This window comes from Chinchilla lanigera, unplaced genomic scaffold, assembly GCF_000276665.1.
Source record: "Chinchilla lanigera isolate Chin_1 unplaced genomic scaffold, ChiLan1.0 scaffold00007, whole genome shotgun sequence".
NCBI lineage: Eukaryota > Metazoa > Chordata > Mammalia > Rodentia > Chinchillidae > Chinchilla > Chinchilla lanigera.
Window position 1 is genome coordinate 34,908,943 of NW_004955408.1, and position 14,183 is coordinate 34,923,125.

Sequence of the window (14,183 nt, forward strand, 5' to 3'; positions counted from 1 at the left end):
AGCATAATAAATACTTCTGTATACCTCCCCCACCCCGCAAAGGAATGTATTAACAATACCAGCTGACATAAATAAATTAAATTCTCTGCTCATAAACATAAATACAATCCAGTTGCAAATTTAGCCACTCAGTATTAAGTAGGAACAAATGTCTTCACTGAAATTTGTGAAAGGCAGAGCGACAACATGGAAGAGATAAGGCTGCTTAGGTTTTCTGTGTTTTAAGGAGAATCATACACCAAAGACAAGAATCGTGCCAGAAGAGCTGGATGATATGTAATTGATTACAAAGCTAACAGCGAGGCATTGCGCTGCTCACATTTTCCATGCTAGTCACGTGGGATACTGAAACTACATATCTTCTTGGTATTCCAGGTATTTTGCGGTGATAGATTCTTCAAGTTGAACAGCTCCACTGCCCATTAATGCAAACGCTGGGTACATCATGTGCGAACAGTCTACCTGGCGCTCATATAGACATTTCATGTGCTCTGTATCATAGAAACTCACTTTGCCTTTATCACAGTCCAGGAAAATTCCTATAGTTGTTGGCATGGAAAGAACTCTATTTTCAGGTTCATTAGAAGTAGGTGACTTGGGTATAAAAAATTTCTTCATGCCGATAGCAACCAAGGTAAAAGGCTGTGAAGAATCAAAACAGGTATCTTCGCTTCCACTGTCATGCCCACTGTCCTGTTCATACCTGAAACACAGCGTACAGACATAGCACTTGTATCTTCATCTATACACCTGCAAGGTGTATCTTCAAAACATTTCTACAATATACTGTATACTGATTTAAAGTGACCATAACTTTTACAGCAAAATTGCCCATTAAAACATAGTTAAAGCACGAAGACAGACCATTGCCATTTAGAATTATACCACAGCCCCAAATTCCCCGTCATAAGACCTTATCCACTTTTACCTAGATATATATACAAATGACAACTTAAAATTTCATTAACAACTCTGGCCTCCTAGAAATAAAGCAGGGAAGAAGGCATTGAATGGGATGGTCAAGGACTAAACATTTATGGCATAAAAGTGTAAAAGATAACACAAAGATGTATGTCTTACTCCAAGGAATTATCAAACTAAGTAAACTAAACAGGCACTGCAAAATAATACAAGAGAAAAACAGCCTGTTTAATGATCCTTTTGAGAACTTTATTTCCTGAGATTTCTACATTAAGAAAGGATTATGAAGTTGTTTTTCATTTATTATAAAATAAATTTTGATACACAATCCCTCCTCTTTTTTCCCTAGGCCTAGTTTGTTTTTGTAGATATGGGGTCACACTGTGCCAATGATTTTAATTAGGTTTTTGCTTCTAGCATTTTTCATGTTACAAACTCCTTAACCATTAATACCAAAATCTTATCAAGTGGGCATGCCACTATGTTTAACCATATCTCTACACAACTCAGTGTTATGTACATGTCACATATCTGTGCAAAAAGTGTTTCCTGTAAGATTGTTAATCTGGGATACTGCTCACATAAATGGCCAAAACTTATTTGTGGCTAGTTTACTGTAACCCATATAAAATAAGCTACACTACAATTTTCCTTTTTTTGGTTTTTCTCCGGTACCGGGAACCGAACTCATGACCTTGGGCTTGCCAGGCAGGCACTTTGCCGCTGAGCTAAGTCCCTAGCCCCTAAAGAGCACTTTCTTTTTTTTTTTTTTTTTTGGTTTTTCTCCGGTACCGGGAACCAAACTCACGACCTTGCACTTGCCAGGCAGGCGCTTTGCCACTGAGCTAAACCCCCAGCTACACTACAATTTTCATTATTTAGTCTCAAGAAATTGAAATTAGTTGCTGTAGAAAAAATATCTAAGAGAACACAATTTTGTGAAAGACAAAATGGGAAAGTTTAAAGAAACTGCATTTCCTAACAAAAGAACAACTTAATATCTATGGTGAAGGACGGAAGAGGATGTAAAAAGATGTGCTATGTACGTGTACCAACTCCCCACAACGAATTCAGTCATTATGTACTGCAAAGAGGTACTAACAAAGGATGGCAATTAGACCATTTTACTGTGAATTTGGATGCTTTTCAATGATATAATTTAGGTACCATGTAAAAGATTTCTAAAATTTCAAACTGATTCCTATCACATCAAAACTTAACTGATAAACATTATTATTCAATGTATGAATTCAAGGCAACTTGACTCCCTTCCTAAGCCAGCCACGTAGGCAAAACCCAAATACCTAAATCAAAGAAAGACATACTTCAAATAAATAAATAACCCAATTCTACCTTCAGTTTATCCTTGCTAAACAAGGATATTTACTTTTAAAATAAATTTTAAGTCTGAGATGAACACAGGACTCTACCTTGGGCTAACTGCATCCCGGGGAGAATGGAGCCATTCCTGCAGTTTGTCACTGGAAGCAACTCCCACTTTCACCAGGTATGAGTACGGTTCCACGCGGAAGGCCCAGAAATGCTTCCCTTTTGCAATCCCAGTGTCTCCAATGATGTAGTCTAAGCTCGTGTAATAACCCACTTGGATGCGTTCTGCAGCGAGCAGAGTAGTAAATCCGGCTCGGCTCTCCACTCGATCTCTCTTCAAGTTTAGCAGGAGGCGTTCGTTATTATAGCCACATTTTTCATCAAAAAGGAAACTGAAAACTAAACAAGAGCTTAAAATTAATCTAAAGTTAGCCTGAAAATTATTTACTCACCTTTCTAACTTGAAATATTTTTCAAATAGAGATTACTGAAAAGGAATGGGAAGAGGAAGGCATCCTGCCTCTCCGGACAACTACGTCAAACCCAACCTTCAACCCAGCAATAACTTCCAGTGTGTTCTCTACAATGGAAAATCTTCACCAAGTTCAAAAACAGAAAAGTATTTTCAATGTATATAAAAACCTGTATGTGCACCTCTTTGAAACAGAGAAATAGAAATTTCACACTGAGTGCATCTGTTCTTTTATCTTTAAAAGGTAATACCTTTTCATAAGTATCTCCTCCAAATTTTGCAAGTTCAGAGAATTTTAGCTACTTTTAATAAGGTCTTTTGCTTCTCAATAAACCTGTCAGACAAGATCTAATGCTTCAGACCTAGACTGTGCCTCACATGTCCCATGTGTTCAGAGGCAGGGCTCCTGGAAGCAGCGTGGGTCACGGGGGTGCGATACCTCTCAGTGGCTGAATCCACCCATGAGCTCACAGCCGAATGTGCTGTGAGGAAATCAGGCCTGGTCAGAGAGGCGGTCCCTGGACCATGAGCTGGAAGGGTGTATCTCTCTCCCAGTTCCTCCCTTTCCCTTTGCTTTCCAGCTGCCGTGAGCCGAGCACTTTTTCCTCCACTAGGTTCCTCCACCACGCCCTAGGCCATCCTGTTTCTGCGGTATGGCCAGCAGAGCAGGGACGGAAACTGTGAGCCAAAGTCAACCTCTCCCTCAGTGCTGGGTATTGAATATCCTGTCTCAGTGGTGAGAAAGTGACAAAGACCCAGGGGAAACATGGTAGGGTTTGGGGGGTCATGGGCTTTGGAGTTAAGAGATCAAGGTTTGCAGCCTCTTCAAACATTTCAGTAGAGTTTGACTTAAACTTTAATCTCTTCATCTACAGAATGGTGGTAATACCACTCTTGTAACTTCCGTCAACTCAAATCCTTCAAGTGTAACACTGGTTGCTAGGGAATACAGAAACAATGCAAAAGTCCATGAACAGATGAGTGAATGGATAATGAAAATATGGTATGTGCATACCGTGGGATAGTATCCAGTCTTAGGAAGGAAGACGTTAAAAGCCTTAAAAAGGAAGGATATTCTGGCATAAGCTACACCAAGAATGAAATGTGAAATAAATCAGATGCAAAAGAACAAATACCGCACAACTCCACTTACATGAGGTAGGTAGAATAGGAAAATTCACAGACAAAAGAGCAGGATGGATTAGCAGTCTCTGGGGTGAGAAAGAATGGGGAGTTTCTGTGTAATGGGTGCAATTTTCACTGTAGATTGATAAAACAGTTCTGGATTTGCAAGTGATAACAGCCACAGTGCTATAAACATATTTCATGTCACTGAATTGCATATTTAAAAATGACTAAGACGGTGAATTTTATGTTGTACACCTCCATTAAAAAAATTGCTGTCAGCAAGCTAAAGCTGTACTCCCTAGGGAGGCACACCAGTCTTCCAGGCATGATCACTCCTGCTTCTTTCTAGCTTCAAGATCTCCCAGCTGGCACCATACACTGAAAAGTCCCCTATTCACATGGCGTTTTTCAGCGAAAAGGATGACAACTCGTAGCATTTCCTTTCCTCCTCCCCAACCCCAACTATGTCACTAAAAACAGCAACTATGTCCAGGATCCTTTTGCTTCCACTTTTGGTTAAAGAGATTAGAAAAGAAAGAGGAAATAGTATGAACTGTCAGATATTTACTTTACATTTGCAGATTCTTCCTAAAACTGTTAGATTTTATTAAAATTTAAGAAAAATAGTTTCAGACAACTGTATACACATTTTAACTTCTTTTTTGGAGCCATCATGTGCCTGGACAAACACAATGGGTGGCACACTATTCTATTTTGAACAAAAAAGGGAAGTAAGGACATGTTGCATAAAATATAGGTACACAAGCCACTAAAAATGGGCAAGGGACAGTGAGACTAAAAACCAGCTGAAGGTATTTCCAATACTGGCTGGTATGGCAAAATGTTTTCCTGCCAAAAACACTGAGCACAGCTTTAGTTCTGAATGTTCCTTGTCCATGGAGACACTATGAACATGACCTATCCTGTAAGTCATTTTCATTCTATAAAAATCCCCACTGTATAATTAGTATCAGTGGATTTAACTTGGAGGGGGAGGGAGGGACCTCTTAGTGGAGGGGAACAAAGCCAATCATGTGGTGCTAATGTGTGTGACCCTTCTCCATGTGTCAAGAATCGCACAAGTTAGCTAGAAAGCTTAGGCAAGGCAGAGTTAGACTAAATCGAAATGAAACTTCAGGAAAAACATTAAAAATATTGTCCCAGATATAGCATAAAGATTTCTATAAACTGACCAAAAATTCAAATTATACTATTTAAACTTTTAAGGTAGTGTTCACGCTATTTTAATCCCAACTCTGCTCATATACCTTCCTTTCATGTTCCGCTGATTGAAATCAGTCAAAATCGAATTTTTATGCTCAGCCTACAGGGTAACACTCAACTATTCAGCTCATTTCCCTGTCCCAGCTCAGTATGGAATCTACCTGTTCAGAGTCTTCAAAGAGCAACAGCTGCTTTCAGTGTACACTGGCGTGGAGACTGGTTCCTACTGTGAAGGTCTCTGCCCCCGCCAGCCCTAGTACCTGGAGCCGGTGGAGTATGGAGAATCAGCTCTCTGCTGCAGGGGCTGCAGATGGAGCCCTTGTACGCTCGCACCCGGAAGGCATAGTGACTGCCATCTTCGAGACCAGACACGACTTTGCTTGTGCCGCACACTTGGACCTCGCCCCATGACATGTCCTCATCTCGGTTAATTTTCCGATATTCCAGAACAAATCCATCAGCCTTGTCCTTTTCCGGATGGTGCCAGCTTACCAAGGCATTGTTATAAACCTTGCTCTGTTCCTCGTTCATCTCAGGCGCATCTACCCCTGAATGAATTGGAGAAACAATGGTAAAATGCTGATGTTTCAAAACTTGTATTTTTCCTCAGTAAAAATGATGTACTGACCATGGCTTCTACACTGTCCATGAATTTTCTGAACTTACAATACTATGTATAAGAATAAATGCACAGTATGGTGTATTATATTTATAACTGAAATGATCTATCTTTAAGTATTATATACCTTTAAGTATTATCATTATTAACACTGAAACACCATAAATTATATTTTTTATCCATGTTTTTTCATGTACTGAGCAACAGCTTTGGACTTAAAACTTTTTATGTGCTTCCTCTCATACACAAACTATTGTTTTACTATTTTTAGAAGTCTGGTGACTGTTCCAAAATCTCAAAGAATATTACATAATTTCTTTTCATTTTTTTCTTCTGCAGAATTGTAAAGTGATTTAATTTTTCTTAGCATAAAAGTGACACATATTTTTATAAGAAAACCAGAAACTAAAGAAACACAAAAAATTTTAATTGAAAGATAATCACTGAAGTAACTTTACAGAGATCCTGCTAGTACTTTCCCCTCAAAATATCCCACTGTTTGGGTATAACAATATTTATTTATTTTGGAAAACAAGTTTCTAATATCTTACTAAAACCAGCATGATTAAATATCACAGGTAAATCTTTGTGCATGCGCATAGTTCTTTTTTCGCACTAAATTCCTAACACTGCAAGTAGTAAGAACAATAAGCTGTAGAAGTTATACAAACAGACGCACACATACCATATACACACACAACTTATACAATATCACAGTGGAGGATATGAAATGAGAACGAACTTTCTCCCTTATTAGCTCCCAGCTATATATAAGCAAGGTTTCTGTGCATTTCTATTCCTCAATATCATATTTCCTTAAGATCAGCAGTTACCCAAAATACATATTAAAGTTTAAAACAAAGAACAAGAGTAAATCACAGAATAACATGAATGACTGTTTCTTTTTCTTTTTGTTTTTTTGAAACAGGGTTTCACTAAGTAGGTTGGGCTGGCTTTGAACTCACTGTGAGCTCAGACTGGCCTGGAACTTGTGGCGATCCTCCTGCCTCAGCCTCACAAGTGCTGGGATTACAGGCATGTGCCACTATGCCCAGCTAAGACTGAATTATTAATCCCACACCCTTTACTTGGAACATAACTTACTAAAAAAAGTGCATGTATGCAAAAATAAAGGGAATACCCAACACTGGGAAGCTGAGTAAGTACTGTCCAATCTCCCCATCTACATACTTTAGTGATACTCTGCTGTCCCCGGGTATAGCCCAAGATTCCCTGTTACCTCTCCCTTCTAGATCTTTCTTTTAGGATCCACAGGGAAGGGAAAATACTGGACTCACAAGTAAGCTATTACTCGTATGTGTGTGTGCCTGTATGTATGTGTGTATATGGGTGTATGTATGTACTATACAGTAATATTTCATGAACATACACAGTAATATTTCACAATTCAGTTCACAAATGAAAGGGTTTGGCAAAATTTTGCTTCTGTTTGCAAACTTCACACTGGGTAACATACACAACCATGGCCATCTTCCCCATGAAAACACAAATGCAGCCATCTTTCCCAAAACCATAAAATCAAGTTTGTAAACTGAGGCACCACTTGCATATATGCACATGTAACAATTCATGGACATAGTTCACAAATGAGGTATAATCTAAAAAGCAGAATCAGGGCTGGGGATTTAGCTCAGCAGCAAAAGCGCCTGCCTGGCAAGCGCAAGCTCGTGAGTTCGGTTCCCGGTACCAGAGAAAAACCAAAAAATAAAAAATAAATAAAAAATAAAAAAATAAAAATAAAAAGCAGAATCAGCATTTGAATAACATACCTATCTGGAAAAATAAGATGTTCATTAATATCAGATTTAGGTACAGATTTAAAAAGAAAGGAAGTCACAGAAGTTTTACTTTTAACAAGATAAATTTCCCTTGACTGAATGTACAAATACACAAGTCTGTATCTATATAGCAATTAGGTTAAACCTCTGTCAGGACTCTAATCATGCCCCATCACTAGACAAGAAACCTCAGGGAAATGCATGAGGGGAGAATGTGAGAAAGAAAGGAAGATTGTGCAGAAGCAGCAAAGCTCAAACAGAAGCAAGGGTTGTAGGCTGAACTGCACCTCCCCCAATGCTTGCGTATTAGTCTCAACCCCTAGAAAGTGACTGTACTCCTCAGAATGTGACTGTATCTGAGCTGACAAGATCTTTAAAGAGGAAATTAAACTGAGGTCATGGCAGCAGGCCCTAACCCAACATGACTAGTGTCCCTAAGAGGCAGCAGGACACAGACCTCTGCAGAGGGAAGGAGGCCACACAAGGACGTGGGAAGTGGCCATTTACAAGGACAAGGAGGAAAGCCTCAGGAGAAATGAACCCTGCTGACACCTTGGCTACAGATTTTAGGACTATGGCAAAATTAATTGTGTTACTGGACACTTAGCCACCAGAATTGGGACGAAAGCTCTATTGTTTAACCTACACTGTCATGGTCAGATGTTTGCTGCAGCACACCTAGAAAACTAATACAATAATGTAAATGCTGGAATACTTGACAGTCAGTTTAGCCCGTGGGTTCTAGTGCTTGGTCTCTGCTCTAGAGAAACTCAAACCTGCATACACAAAGAAACAATGACAAAGATGTTCAACACAGCATTGTTTTCAATAGAGAAAAAAACAGAAAGAAACTGTCTCTCAGGAAAGAAATGATTTATTCGTTGATGAAATACTATAAAGAGTTAAAATGTTATTTAAAGCCAGAACTGTACATTAACAAGTATTTATCTTAGTTTTTTCAAAAAGTGTCATTTGTGCAACATTTAAAAATACACAAACCAACAGAATACAGTTTTGTGCATAAAAACATAATTATAAAAGCATTAATGGAGTCCATTTTTGGATAGAATGATATATTCCTCAAAAAACTAGGATTAGAGGTCCCATTCGACCCAGCTATTCCCCTTCTGGGTATTTTTCCAGAGTTGAAAACATCATACCACAGTGATATATGTGCACCCATGTTTATAGCAGCACAATTTGTCATAGCTAAATCTTGGAAACAACCCAGATGGCCATGCACTGAAGAATGGATAAAAGAGATGTGGTATTTTTATACAGTGGAGTACAACTCAGCTATAAAGAAGGGTCAACTTGAGGTTTTTATAGGTGAATGGATACAACTAGAGACCATACTCATAAGTGAAATGAATCAGACTTGCAATGTGTAAACATCGTACTGTCTCCCTAGTATAAGAATCTGAAAGAGTTAATAAGATCCAAAAGGTACAATAGATATTGTGAAAGGGAAAGAAACTGCTCAAAAGGAAAGACCAACTGGGATGGGGAAAAGGAGAAAAGAAGGAAGGGGAAAAAAAAAAAAAAAAAATATATATATATATATATACATATATATACACACACACACAAGATAGTTAAGCTGATTAAACTACAAATTTCTATTAGTTCATTGAGAGGAACAGTTTGTGCTTACACTGTCTGATCAATTTTGCATGCGTGCATCTGATAATCTAAACAACTACTTTGAAGATAACAATATGCAATATAATAACCATTGTTAATTTCCTATCATCTTGTTTTGAAATTGTGTATCACTGTTTTTATTTTTTTCCTTCTCTTAAAAATAAAAAATAAATAGAATTATGTGGTTTTTTAGACAGTGTAAATTCAGACTAAAATAATGAGGTTTTGCCTTTACTAAGACTTACCACTGGAGAAAAAGGACAATTCTCCAAGAACTTCTGTTTGTTTACACGTATTAACAACATAGTCTTCAAAAGAAGTCTGGGCTGCTGGTCTAAAGCTCTTCAGAGATTCTGTGGCTTTCTGTATTCTGCAGACAGATATACTTTAGATAAATATGATTCTCTAAAACGTCCAACCAGACTGAGCATCTGCAATGGGACGAACAAGAGAAAACTGACCCTTCCCTCACACTCAACAATGAGCACGGCACGCGTTCCATGCTAACAGTATCAGCACCACCCTGGAGCTGAAGGCGAAGCCACAGTGGGTCAATGCACTACGCCAGGGAGAACCACAGGGAAATACCTGAGGTGGAGCTGCTTTGCTGTCTGCACAAAGCAAGACTGATCCGTCTCCTTCAGCACTTCCTGGGCATATCCCACGAGTCCGTTGTTCTCTAGAAGCCCCTGATACTCCTCCACTTGAGTCTGAAATTTTTCCAGTCTTAGTTTCTTAGAGACATCAATTGCTTTCAGAACAGATGATTTCCTCTCTTCTAGGATTTCAAAAAGCTTTTCAAAATGTGTAACCGCTTCTTCTTTAGCCCTCTCTCCATTGCACTTTAATAAAACAAGAACAGGTGTTACCTCGTGGGCTGAAATTTTCAAAGCAATAGTATGGCATCAAATACACATAGCAAAAAAACTGACAACTTTTATTAAGACTTGCCGGGCATGCCTGGCACACACCCGTAATCTAAGCACTTGGAAGACTGAGGCAGGAGGACTGCTGCGAGTTTGAGCCCAGCAGTCCAAGCCAGCCTGAACTACACAACGTGACCCTGTCTCAAAAAAAAAAAAAAAAAAAAAGCAGGACTTATTCTGTAATGTTATAATATTGTAGTTCATTAAGTTTTTCATCTCCAAAGTCCAGCAGTAGACCATTTATTCAATTACATAAAAAGCAATATTCAGTTACATATAAAAGAATCTAAAGCAGAAAAACTGATTTAACCAGAGTAAAACCCACTTCTAGAGTTTTGTACAATATTCATTTCAACTTCAAGATCCTTGTATATACACTATTCCTTTTTTAAAATAAGCTAATTCACAGCTACAAAACTAAAACAAATTATATTCTTCACTGAGATACAAAAATGTAAGTGTTCTATTCAAATTAATTTATTTACAATTTGAACCCTACTCTGTTGTGTCACCTCATTCAAATTATTGAACTCCTCTACACATGCTGCTTTCTCTTGTAAAGGCTGTGGACCGGGCTGGGGATGTAGCTGGCATAGCGTGCTGAATGTCAACACCCAGCATCCTCCCCAGAAAACTAGATGGAGAAACTGTTTACATTTTTGTGATGATTAAGAAAGATTTACACAAAATTCTACAATGTCACCCACTCTAAATAAGCAAAGTGCATATATACTTTATCAACTGTCATAAAATGAGTCTCTGTAGTATTTACTAAATTTTTGAAACCCTATAAAAGTGAAGCTCAGTATGATTTTGAAAACGAGACCAACAGCACTAATAAGCACACATCATAATGAAGCCAAGAGAAACAAAAAAACGTGTCAGAACATTCTTAAACGCTGACAATATACGGCAGCAATGTGCTATGCATCTGCCGTTGGTTGCTGGCCAACAGGCACAATGAAAAAATTTCCACATTGCCTGCTGTTTCCTAGCTCCAACAGTCGCACTTTTAGAAAGGAAAGGGGCAGAGAAAGATTGGACAGATACTTCCACGGAATGTCAATGACACATCCCATAAAGCCCAGAAACATCACTGTACTAGATAAAAAGAGCTTCTCTGGCTAAGTATAATTGCAGAAGCAAAGACAGAGTCACCATCATCACTGAACAGACGTCAAGAACATAGACCAATCTGTAATGCACGAGATTCTTGCTTGTCAGTGAGGTTTAGTAACCTACAAATGCAGCTTGGGCAAAGGCCGAAAAAAAGTTCACCCCCTCACATCTCAGACCTCATGCAAGTTCAGGAAGAAAGCACACTACTCTATGAACACTTAATGCCCGAGTTCCTCAATTCTTTACCTACTGGATGACAAACTCACAAACAAATGCTAGGTTTCCCTGATTTCAAAAGTGAAGGAAGACTGACTGAGAGATAAAACTAAAATGACCAAAGATACAATCTCTGGAGTTTTCTTTGTGTTGGAAGATTATGCCAAACTGAGAGAAGATGTTATTTAATCAGACAAAAAGGTGGAAAAATTCTCCTTAAATTACACGAAAAAACAACTGAATACTTAGAACCATAAATGCAATCAGGATCAGGAAAATGGTATTTTTTTAAAAGCAAAGCTGATAATATGGTACTAATTCACACAATTTCCCAATAACTTCACTCCATTTTGGGAAAAAAAAATTCCAAGAGTTGCATTCTAAGGATATTTTTATATTTAATATAAAAAATCAGTACACATCAAAGCCAATGAAAAATAGTGGAATTTTAAGATGACCCAGCACAATCCTCTTCTATCATGTATTTAAAATGCTACTCATTTTTCTTATTTTTACTGAAACAAAATATGCAAAAATATGTACATATAAATATAAAGATCAATAAATCTGTAAAACACACATGCAACCACATGCAGGTTAGATAAAACATTATCAATACACAGGCACTAATTTTCCCCTCCTCAACAATGACCATCCTGAATTTTAACATAATCTAGTTTCACCTTTTGGGGGACTTTCTTAGTACTGGGGTTTGAGCCCAGGGATATCCTGTAACTAAACTATAGCTCCAGCCCTTTTTTATCTCTCATTTTGAGATAAGATCTTGCTAAGTTACTCAAACTGGCCTCAAACTTGCAATCCTCCTGACTCAGCTGCCCAAGTAAGTCCAGATTTTTGGGCACTTTTTAATAAATATCATCACATAAAATATTTTCTTTTGTATCTGGCATTTCCCTTTAACATTACAAGATTCATCTATACTGTTGTGTGTAGTTGCAGATCATTTTTATTTCCTTCCACTGATTATGGATATTGTATTTAGACAGTTTCCACTTTGTACCTATCTCAGAGTCTATAGCCATGAGCACTCTACTACATGTTTTTTCTTTTTTTGGTCTCTTTGAGACAGGGTCTCACTATGCAGCTCAGGCTGGCCTCCAGCTCACTTTGTAGCCCAGCTGATCTCAAACTCGCAGTGATCCTCATGTATCAGCCTCTAGAATGCTGGGATTACAGGTGTGCGCCACGACACCCAGCCGTCCACTGATTTTTTATATCTGTTTCCCTAGTCCCAGAAAAGAAGGGATGACATCTAACACTACTGGGTGTTCCCAGCTCATATAACACCCCTAGGATTTTATGAACAAATAAATGAATGTCAAAATATATAAATGAAAACTATGTGAACTAGTTTGTTACTCACCTCTGTTTCTTTCATTAACAAGTTGAGTTCAGAAATTTGACTCTTCACCTGGCCCTCTTTACCAATAAGGTAATCAATATCCTTTGAAAGCTTATCCTGTTGAAACACATTCACAACACAAAGCTTATCAAAGGTCTTGCATGATTTTTTTTTAATTACCCAGTACTCATCCTCTATAATGAGACAGTAAAATCAGCTTTGGTGATTAACCATATCAACCGCGGGTAAATAGTTACTGGTCTTAAGCACAAAGGCCCAAAGTTATATAGAAAACTAAAAGTAGGCCAGAAAAAAAGAATAAGGTAGTGATGCTTAGATTGTTCAAAAATTCTAAATATGTACACAAGTAATAAATTTTTGTTGTTCCATTAGCATTCTCAGAACTCTTTTTTTCAAAGACTTTTAAGTAAAGGGAAAGGCAGCAGTCCGGTCTTGTCATTTATCAGGCTTTGTGATGGTGCTCGCATATCATACACTACAGGCAAAGCAATAAAAAGTCCAACGTAATCTTCCCAGCCCATCCCCGTCTGGATATGCATTAAATAATACCGGGGACCACAAATTATAAACCAAGTCCGGAGCCTGTCCAAGGCCGTCCTTGTCCCGCCCTCTGAGTGGGACCAGATCGAGGAAACTCCCTGCTTTCTTCTGGTCAGAGGTGAAGCCTGCGGGCTGGGGATGCTGTGGCCTCACAGGACAGGACAAGACCTGCTGAGGACGACAAGGATCTCTGAAGCAATGTACAGCAGTAGAAGTTTCGGCTGGGGAAACTACAGTTTCCTCCTTGGCCCTTGTCTCATCCTTGCAGAACGCTTTATTCCTTCCCCAGCACACTGTCATCACCATTACCATTCCTGGAATCACTCGCTGCCCCTCCCATGCACTGGCCAACAAGAACAGTGGAGAGCTGGAGTCTTTCTCTGTACCAGTCCGGAGGCACTGACCTAACAGGACCTGAGCACGGCAGTGGGGAGGGTGGGCACAAATGAAGTGACAGGATCAACTTCTAGGAGCTGAAAACATGAGCCTCCTCCCACATTATCTTCCTCTTTCTGCTTAGGCCACATAATAGGAAGAGAGAATATGCCCAAAATGAAAGTGACAGGCTTTGCAAGACCCATCTGAGTTTCCCAAGAACACCAGAAATCAGAATGAGCTTCCTGGTGGCTCACTGCAAAGAGAGGAAGAACCTGCTGGGCAGACGACCAAGATTTCTGGGTACTAAAGGCACAATGAGGACAAGAAAGAAATGACAGGACGTAAAGGAAAGAAGAGGCATGAAATGTTAAACCTCAGCGAACGATTTCACAGGTGAAGCCAAAACCTGAGTATACATATGAAGCAGCTGAACCAGAAACCTCACTGTACCACCCACCCCTCCACAGGCTGCAGGTCTAACGAC

At 38.9% G+C, this 14,183-nt stretch overlaps 1 protein-coding gene across 1 annotated transcript in view; it reads right to left on the minus strand.

Annotated features, from left to right (window-relative positions):
- Window positions 1–251: 251 nt before the first annotated feature.
- Window positions 252–14,183, minus strand: part of Trim36 (tripartite motif containing 36) — a gene marked incomplete at its 5' end in the record, with an annotated part of 30,442 nt that continues 16,510 nt past the window's right edge. Inside the window, 6 exon segments of the mRNA XM_013506978.1 lie at window positions 252–703; window positions 2,352–2,649; window positions 5,335–5,622; window positions 9,382–9,506; window positions 9,725–9,978; window positions 12,782–12,877. Of these exon segments, the coding sequence (XP_013362432.1) occupies window positions 352–703; window positions 2,352–2,649; window positions 5,335–5,622; window positions 9,382–9,506; window positions 9,725–9,978; window positions 12,782–12,877 (1,413 nt within the window).